This window comes from Prionailurus bengalensis, chromosome C1, assembly GCF_016509475.1.
Source record: "Prionailurus bengalensis isolate Pbe53 chromosome C1, Fcat_Pben_1.1_paternal_pri, whole genome shotgun sequence".
Lineage (NCBI taxonomy): Eukaryota > Metazoa > Chordata > Mammalia > Carnivora > Felidae > Prionailurus > Prionailurus bengalensis.
Genome location: NC_057345.1, coordinates 37,392,079 through 37,401,507, shown reverse-complemented (window position 1 = coordinate 37,401,507; position 9,429 = coordinate 37,392,079). Strand labels below are relative to the sequence as shown.

At 40.5% G+C, this 9,429-nt stretch overlaps 1 protein-coding gene across 1 annotated transcript in view; it reads right to left on the bottom strand.

The window, feature by feature from the left end:
* Window positions 1–2,532: 2,532 nt before the first annotated feature.
* Window positions 2,533–9,429, bottom strand: part of LOC122480468 (cytochrome P450 4X1-like) — a 30,504-nt gene continuing 23,607 nt past the window's right edge. Inside the window, exons 9-12 of the mRNA XM_043574909.1 lie at window positions 7,550–7,683; window positions 6,187–6,251; window positions 3,601–3,683; window positions 2,533–2,789 (exon numbers count right to left, since the gene is read on the bottom strand). Coding sequence (XP_043430844.1) covers window positions 2,621–2,789; window positions 3,601–3,683; window positions 6,187–6,251; window positions 7,550–7,683 — 451 coding nt within the window. The 3' untranslated portion in view covers window positions 2,533–2,620. The remainder of the gene's footprint in view (window positions 2,790–3,600; window positions 3,684–6,186; window positions 6,252–7,549; window positions 7,684–9,429) is intronic.

Sequence of the window (9,429 nt, the reverse complement as noted above, 5' to 3'; positions counted from 1 at the left end):
GTTGTAGTGAACTGTTATTGGATGTGACCAGTACTTTATTTTCATTTCTTATCCATCCGGATAGTCAAAGTCAGTTTGCTTTCACTTGGCGAGGACAATATACTTCTACTGTTTGTTTCAGGGCTATTAAAAACATTTTTTTTAGTATAGTTGACACACAATGTTACATTAGTTTCAGGTGTACAACATAGTGATCCAACTTCTCTATATGTTTTGCTATGCTATGCTCCCCACAAGTGTAGCTACCACCTGCCACCATACAACAGTATTACAGTATCATTTACTATATTCCCTATACTGTGCCTTTTCTTCCCATGATTTATTCATTTTGTGACTGGAAGTGTTTCAGGGCTAAATTGTCCAGTTCATTGCCCATAATTTTGCTGCTGGGGGACATCTGAGAAAGGACAGAAGCAGCTTCCACCCCTCTGAGGCCTCAATTTATATGTCCCTTTCTTAAGGAGGGCTTTCTAAACAACCCAATCTAAAGTAAGTGCCCCTTCATTACTGTCTTGCTTGGCCCACTTATTTTCTTCATGGCACTTAGTGAAATTCATAATGATTTGTTACCCAACTTGCACTTTAGGAAACAATCTCCTACCTGACTCAGTAGGTCGAGTGTCTGATTTCAGCTCAGGTCATAACCTCATGGTTCATGAGTTTGAGTCCATTAGGCTCTCTGTTGTGGGCACAAAGCCTGCTTCAGATCCTCTGTCCCCTACGCTCTCTGTCCCTCCCTGTTCATTCTCTCTTTCTCTCTCAAAATAAACAAATTTAAAAAAATTTTAAAAAGGATACAAGTTCCATGAGGGCAGGGATCATAACTGTGCATTCACTGAATGCTTATCATAATATCTGACATGCAGTGGACACATAAACATCAAATGAGCAATGAATCTGGAAATTATTATTATTATGGTTATTATTTGGAAATTATTAAAAATTCCTGCTCAGGTTTCACAAGCATTGTTACCACCAGGGAAATCTGTAGACTATCTTTTTAAAAAATTATTAATATTAATTTATTTAAAAAATTTTTTTTAAATATGAAACTTATTGTCAAATTGGTTTCCATACAACACCCAGTGCTCATCCCAACAGGTGCCCTCCTCAGTGCCCATCACCCACTTTCCCCTCCCTCCCTCCCCCCATCAACCCTCAGTTTGTTCTCAGTTTTTAAGAGTCTCTTATGGTTTGCCTCTCTCCCTAACTTTTTTTTTCCTTTCCCTCCCCCTCCCCCATGGTCTTCTGTTAAGTTTCTCAGGATCTACATTAGAATGAAAACCACATACGGTATCTGTCTTTCTCTGTAGACTATCTTGATAATATTCCAAATGAAGGTTTTCTTATCTAAGATTCAAATCCCAGAAACCAAAAAGAAAAGTTTATTTATCTTAATTCATGAAAATTTTGAATTTCTGTATGATAAAAGACACCATAAATGTATTCCTATAAAAATGCAAGAATGGGGAAAATTATAAAGAAAAGTTACAATCAAGGGCTATTATCCACAATATTAAAGAACTCATACGAATCAGTAAGAAAAAGACAAACAACCTCATTGGAAAATAAGCATAGATGATGTATGAATCACAGACAACAAAACAAAGATAATCACAAATGGCCAATAAGCATGTTTTTAAAACTATAAATAGTGTAAATATCCAATAATAAGAAAATAGTTCAATAAGTTATAGTATATCCATGTTATAAAATATTATGAATCCATTGATTAGGAATAAGATGTATTTTTTATTAAGTGAAAAAAACAAGAATAATATGGATATGATTCCATCTATAAGAATGCATACTTACATATGTATGAAATGTATACATACATATATGAAATGTATAGGAAAAACTCTGAAAGAATGCACACCAAACTATTCTGTTTTTAGGAAAACGTGTAGATGTGTCAGGGCGTGGGTCAGGGCAGAGACGTGTAGCGTATGTGAAGTGGGATTTTTACTTTTTACTTTACATGCTTTTCTAGTGTTGGAAATCTTTTACTGTGAGCATTTATTCACTTATTACTTGTGAAATTCCAAAAACTATTTCTAAAAAGCAGAAAACATGGAAGTCACCTAGCAAAATTCTTGGTATACAGCATTAATAGAAGACAGAATCAAACAGTAATGATTGGAAAATCTCCCCAAATCATACCGAAACAGATCTAAGTGACACAGGGTATCACCTGTGTACCTTTGGATAATGTGCAGTTACACAGAGACCCCCATCACACCTACCCCTAACCCTCCCACTGTACCTTGATTCTTTACCATTTTTTTGGCCCATTAGCTGTAATTTAACTTTATTTTTTTAAATGTTTATTTATTTTGAGAGAGACAGAGAGAGAGAGAGGCAGAGAGAGAGAGAGAGAGAGAGAGAGAGGGAGAAGCTCCACACTGTTAGCATGGAAGTGGAGCCTGACCCGAGACTCAAACTCATGAATGGTGAGATCAAGCCCTGAGACAAGATCAAGAGTTCGACGCTCAACTGACTGAGCACCCAGGTGGTCCTGTAATTTAACTTTAAAATTATACACACACACACACACATATATATATATATATATATATATATATATATATATAAAATCGTTGTACCCTGGGCTGTAACATTAGGGGAGTTTCTTCAGGTGCAAGTAGACCCCATTCTTGGGTTTGAGGACAATCTGGGGCAAGAAGACAAGAGGTCTGGTGGGATCTGGAGACACCTTGAAGCGGAGCAGGATCAAGGCAATGGCCACCTTTAACTCAATCATGGCAAACTGCTGCCCGATACAGTTTCTGCAGACACAGAGGGAAAGAGATACTTGAAGAAATGGTAGTTTTTTCTGACTCTTGCATAAGATGCTAGCATAATTAATCTGATAGTCACAGTAAAGCTGCATTTACACACCATATGCCACAGAAACTTTTGAATGTCTATTGTTCCCTGTAAGAATGTGAACCGGGAGGCTGCAATGTGATGCCTGCCCTAAACAAGGTGGCACTTGGAATTGCTTATAGAATTGTTTCTCCTGTGAGGATATAAATGTCAAACTGGGTGACTATAGTGGGTAACAGAGTATTGTGTCATTGACATTTGCTAATAAAGCAGAATTTAAATGTCCTCACGTGCGCGTGCGCGTGCACACACACACACACAAAGAGATAAATTTGTGAGATGGAGGATGTGGTAATAACTAGATGGGGAAGAGTCCTTTCATGATCTGTACAGATATCAAATCACCATGATACACATTTTAAATATCTTACAATTTCACATGTCAGCTATATCTCAATAAATTTGAAATTAAGAAAAAAGAAGAATTGTTTCTCCTGTGTCAGGGGTGGGCTGCATGGCTGATGAGCAAGTTTGCATTGTGGGAGAGCTTTCTGAGGCATGGCTGTATAAGATGTGATAGAGAAGGGCTTTGTCTTTTGTGAAACTAACTGGTCTTTTCAGGGGCTCAAATAGGTACCAATATCTACCTCATAATCTGGTGAGAAGATGGGGTTCCATGGAAGAATATATACACCTGAGATACCAAAGGAAGAGTGCTGTTTCCAAATAAAACACTTCTGTCCATTTTCAACAACTTCAAATTGTCCTCACCTTGGTCCGGCTGAGAATGGTAAGAAGGAGTGGGGGTGTCTCTGATCAGAATTTTCCTGAGAGAATCGCGAGGGGTCAAAGACCTGAAATGACAAGGCAACCCCACCACCATCCCCAAAACACCATTAGCACATTTTTAAGCTACTGCTTAGCACTGATCAACAGAAATCTATAATGAGCTACATATGTAATTTTTTTTCTTCTTCTTTTTTTAAGCAGGTTTCACACCCAGCATGGAGCCCAATGCAGGGCTCGAACTCATGACCCTGAGATCAAGACCTGAGCCGAGATCAAGAGTCAGACGCTTAACTGACTGAGCCACCTAGGCACCCCCACATATGTAATTTCAAACATTCTTTTTTCAACATTTATTTATTTTTGGGACAGAGAGAGACAGAGCATGAACGGGGGAGGGGCAGAGAGAGAGGGAGACACAGAATCGGAAACAGGCTCCAGGCTCTGAGCCATCAGCCCAAAGCCTGACGCGGGGCTCGAACTCACGGACCGCGAGATCGTGACCTGGCTGAAGTCGGACGCTTAACCGACTGCACCATCCAGGCGCCCCAATTTCAAACATTCTTGTAGTCACTTTTTTAAAAGGTGAAAGTAATTTTAACAATAGAATTTATTTTGCAGAAAATATTATCATTCCAACATGTACTCAATATAAATAATTATTAAGGAAATATTTCACATTTTTGTACTATGTCTTCAAAATCCAGTGATACACACTGAGTACACATTTCCAGCACATCTCATTTCCCATTAGCTACATTTCAAATGCCCAGTAACCACATGTGACTAGTAGCTACCACACTGGACAGTGCAATTCAAGAGGTGCAGCCCTTGTCTGGCCTCTTCATTGACAAATCTGCTACCCAGACACATAAGGAGAAAGCAGAAACACTAGGGTGTAATATTATTTTCATTCTGGAAGTAAGAATGTCCCAACCTAATTTACCCAAAGAAAATGAAAACACTAATTTGAAAAGATATATGCACCTGGTATGTGCAATACGGCAGCATTATTTACAATAGTTAAGATATGGAAGCAGCCTAAGTGTCCATCCACAAATGAATGTATAAAGAGGATGTGGTGGATGGGATGGAATATTGCATGGCCATAAAAAGGACGAGATCATGCCATTTGAGACAACATGGATATACCTAGAGGACAGTATGCTAAGTAAAATAAGTCAGACTGGGAAAGATAAATACTATATTATTCCATTCATGGGTGGAATCTAAAAAAAAAAAAACAATGAAAAACAAGTGCATAAAAAAACAAAAAGCAGAATTAGACCAAAAATACAGAGAACAAACTGATGGTTGTGGGGGAAGTTTGGACAAAATGGGTGAAGAGGAGAGGGGAGATACAGGCTTCCAGTTACAAAATGAGTAAGTCACAGGAATAAAAGACATAGCATAAGGAACATGGTCAATAATACTGTAATAGCGATGTAATGGGACAGACGGTAGCTACACTTGTGGGGAACGCAGCATAATGTATAAACTTGTCAAATCACTAAGTTGTGCACCTGAAACTAATGTAACTAATGTAATGTAATTGTATGTCAACTACACTCAAATAAAATTGATTTGAACATAAAAAAAAAAGAATGCGCCCACTTAGAAGTCAAGCCAAAGTGCTTATGTGATCAATGATTACTGAGACATGTAGACCACCTCCCATTACACATAAGAGATCTTAAATCCTAGCCACTTATGTGAAAGTATCTGTAGGTGTTGTGAGTGTTGAGAGTTTAAGAACGTTGAATCAAGCGCTCAGGTAAGCTATATGTCTTCTTTTTGCCTCTGCGTGCAGTCTCTCCTCCCTTTCCTGCCCTGCTCTGGGCTCCAAGAAGCTGACCCACATGGTTTCTTTTGAGGTTGGCTGATAAAAGACATTGGTGATCTGGAGGGTGGGCAGAGAGAGCTTTTGGGTTATTTATTCCCTGGGCCCCACCCTACCAGGCTGCCTCTGGCTGGCTGCACACTCCAGTGAAGGTCCAACTCCTGCCCAGGACACTTCCCAGCACAGTAATCTCTCTCCAGGCTTTGTAATCCTCTTTCCTGCCTGGCCCAGACGTGGTAAGCACTTCAGCAGTTATTTGCTCCATTCTGTTTTTCTAAAGCCTACCCATACCTTTGTAAATAGTTGCTTTATAAAACTCTCCTCCAAGTGCTCAAGTTGAGTGTGTCATTGGGTTTCTGCCAGAATCCTGATTGTTACATCCAGCCAAAAAGAGTCTGAGTTGCCTGCATGACTGCATGAGTAGTCTATACTCCTGCAGGCATCTAGGTGAGTTCTTGATAGAGCTTGCTAAGTAAACAGCTGTGGTATAGACTGTGGGCAATTTCAAACAGATTGTGTGGCATTATATCCATATGTTCATGCAAAGCGAACATAAAGTAGGAATAGGGGAAGGGGACAGATAGCTTTCCTTTGGGGGAAAGGTTGAACATTTTTGGTCTTTAAGTTTATTTTGTTTGCCTTGAGTCATTTGCCACTTCCATGCATAGCTAACAAAAAGTGAGCTACACAGCATTAGTTCTTTGAAGGATTTATGTGCAAGACAGTCGTACCTTTGGGTTTTCCCAGATGGCAGGGTTATGATGAAGGCCCCAAATACTGAGAACCACGGTTATTCCTGTGAAAAGAAAGAAATAAAAAAGATTGCAGAAGATACAGCAAGTTGTGGGCTACTGTTACACCATTCTTCGATAAGACTTTTCTTCTTGAAGGGAAAGAGCTAGCTCTTGGCAGAGTTCTGTGCACTGTAGCTGATGCCAGCAGTCAAGGACCCATGGGAAGATGAGGCCTGGGTGACACCTTAGATTTCAAAGCAATGCCTTATTTAATACATGCTTCTATCTTAAGGAGCTATTGGTATCACGTCAAAATGATATCTGTTAGTGGACTATACAGCACCCACCAGAGACAGTTTGGGTAGAAAAGAACAGAATCACAATTCCATCATGGAGGTCCAGTGACAAGTTTCTGCTGGTTCTGTTCATAAGTGGAAGGGAGGAAATTTTAGCAAATATCCATGTGGTTTGGGGCTTAAAAAAAAAACACAGGGGAGAGAGATTTTGAGGATTATTTGATTACCATAAAAATTCTGGTAAATTAATTCTGGATCTGTCCACAAAGTCACAGTAAGTGACAAGCTGTTGGTGTTTGCTACAAGCAGTCTTATCAGCTTGTATCTAAGGGCAAGAATTCACAGAACACTGAAGCAGATAAGTGAAGGGTGTTTCACATGACACCCCTCTGCCTCTCACCTGCCATGCTTGGAAACCTGTGCTCTGAAGAGCACAGGGCTCCAGGCGTTGGGATGCTGTGTGAGTTTTAGTTCTGCTCATCTGCACTTTGGGGTCTCTGGTGGGTTTTTGGCTACACCAAAAGTATTTGAAAGTGCTTTGTAAACTGAGAAGCACCATATAAATGCCTGCTAAGATCATTTCCAAGGGGAAAAATGAGATAATGTGTTTGAAGGCTCTATGTAAACTATTAAGTGCTGTACACTTACAAGAGTGACATTATTATGATGATGAAGCCAAAAACCCACGGGGTCATCTAGATAAAGATGATGATGCTCATTTCCCACGAAGTCTCACCTGGGTCTCAAACTAAGCCAAATAAGGATAATCTTAGGAACAATGTCCTCCAATGAAAGAAACCCTGGGTTGGGATTCTGGTAATCCAGGTTCTGGGCACAGAGCTTTGCTTCAAATGGTTATATATACCTTTGAGAAAGTCTGGAAGCCACATTTGATCAAGGAATTTCCCACTGAATTCTTAATAGGCACCCAATCCTAAGCTAGACATCCTTAGGATTGTATTTTGACTCTAACAGTTGAGAAACAAGCCAGTCTTTGTCATTGTCACTTTGTCACCCAAGATCCCATGGTCTCTAAGAACTGCTTAGGAAAAGAATACAAAGACCTGCAGGCAAGGAGCGTCCATCTGGGAAGGTAATGGGCTTGCTGAGCTCTCTGGAAATGGATGGGACTGGAGGGGCCAGTCGGAGTGACTCCTTGATGCACATTGTAGTGTATGACATCTCACCCAGCTGGTCCCTGTGAGGACAAGGAAGGAGGGTAGGGAACTCAGACTCCATATCCAGTTTATAAATATTGATGTTCTTTTCCTCTTTGGTGTTTATTCTTGGTAAATACCATCTCTAGGTCAAAGTTATTTTGCAGTTGGTTTATGTAACAGAATGTTGAGACTCTTTCTGCCTCAGGATCAGCTGAGGTTCCAGAGAAAGAGGGACCAAAAAAGTGCCAGATATCTTCATGATAAAGCAAGATGCTAATCTACCAGTAAAGGATTTGCTAGGGGAGTTTCTGAAACCAGTTTTGCAACACTTAGCTCAAGAATGTGTAAGGAATGACTAAGGACTAAAAAGAAGAGGCTGAAGAGTTTTGATAGGAAAAAAAAATCTTTAAGGAGAATTGTTGGAATGCCAGAGTACTGTGGAGAATGGAGGAGTGCCCCCAAACCATGTTAGGCAAAGAAGCCCTCTGGGGTCACTGAGATGACCTGAAATGTGCTCCCTGGAGTTTGGGAAACAGGGCTGATAGGAAACGCTGTGACTCAGAACAGGCAGGGAGTGAGGGGAGGGCAACAGGGACAAGTTAGGAGTGGTCCATTGTGTTCTATGGGCCAATGAACTGGCAAGAGGGAGAGCTCTGGAACCAGCTTGAAAGGAGCTCTGAGGACAAGAATTTCCTTGCCCCATGGATCACCATGGCAAAGCTACAGTGAGGGAATCTCCAAAAAACCCAGAGATGCACCCACTGAGAATAAAAGGAAGCACTGAATAGCTACTAAGCTTAGAGGGCAGGATCACCATATTACCACCCCTTTCTCCTTATCCTCACTTCCTCCTGGGACCAGTTATGGAAAGGCCAGAAGCAGCAGCTACTGGGTAGGGGAGGAACTGGTCAGTAAGAAGTCAACCATAACCCCCTCAGTCACCACTGGCTTCCAGACCCAAAGAAATGCTGATCTGGGATGGAGAAAGATGGTCCCAGTGGATGAGAATTTACACTTTGTATTATTCCACTGGACCACAGCTTAATTACTGAATGAGACTGCTCTTGTGAATTAAATGGATGGGAACTCTCTGAGATCCGGGTAAGATTTCACTCTGGAGATGAAAAGAACTTGCCCTATACAAGTATCAGAGGGAGAAGAATAAAGTTTTTTACTTGCATCCTAGATAGTCAGCTAGTCATAAAATGACTGCATATATTCAGTCTATTTGTTTTATTGTATTTGTTTGCTTTTCTGATTACTTATTTTGAATGCAGGCTTTGGCCATTCGGTGGTGTGAAATTTTAATTTTTTTGTTAAAATTTTTTCAATGTTTACTTATTTTTGAGAGACAGAGCGAGACAGAGTGTGAGTAAGGAAGGGGCAGAGAGAGAGGGGGACACAGAATTCAAAGTAGACTCCAGGCTCTGAGCTGTCAGCACAGAGCCCGAAGTGGGGCTCGAACCCACAAAACCATGAGATTATGACCTGGGCCGAAGTTGGATGCCCAACCGACTGAGCCACCCAGGTGCCCTGTGAAATTTTAATTTTGAACTCTTTCCTCCTCAAGCCCAGAATAAAAAGAGTAATTCTGCTTAGTCTGGCACTTTGCATATTTAAGAAACACAATGTTGTCCATCTTAGCCCTGGTGCAAGAAGAAGAGAGGAATTTTAAACCAATGCAGAAATGGCTGATGAGGAGCCAAATGGAGACATTGAATAACTTCCCAGCTTTTTTGGAAATTGCTCTTTGCAGTGTGGTTTTACTATCTGTCTAAAAGAAC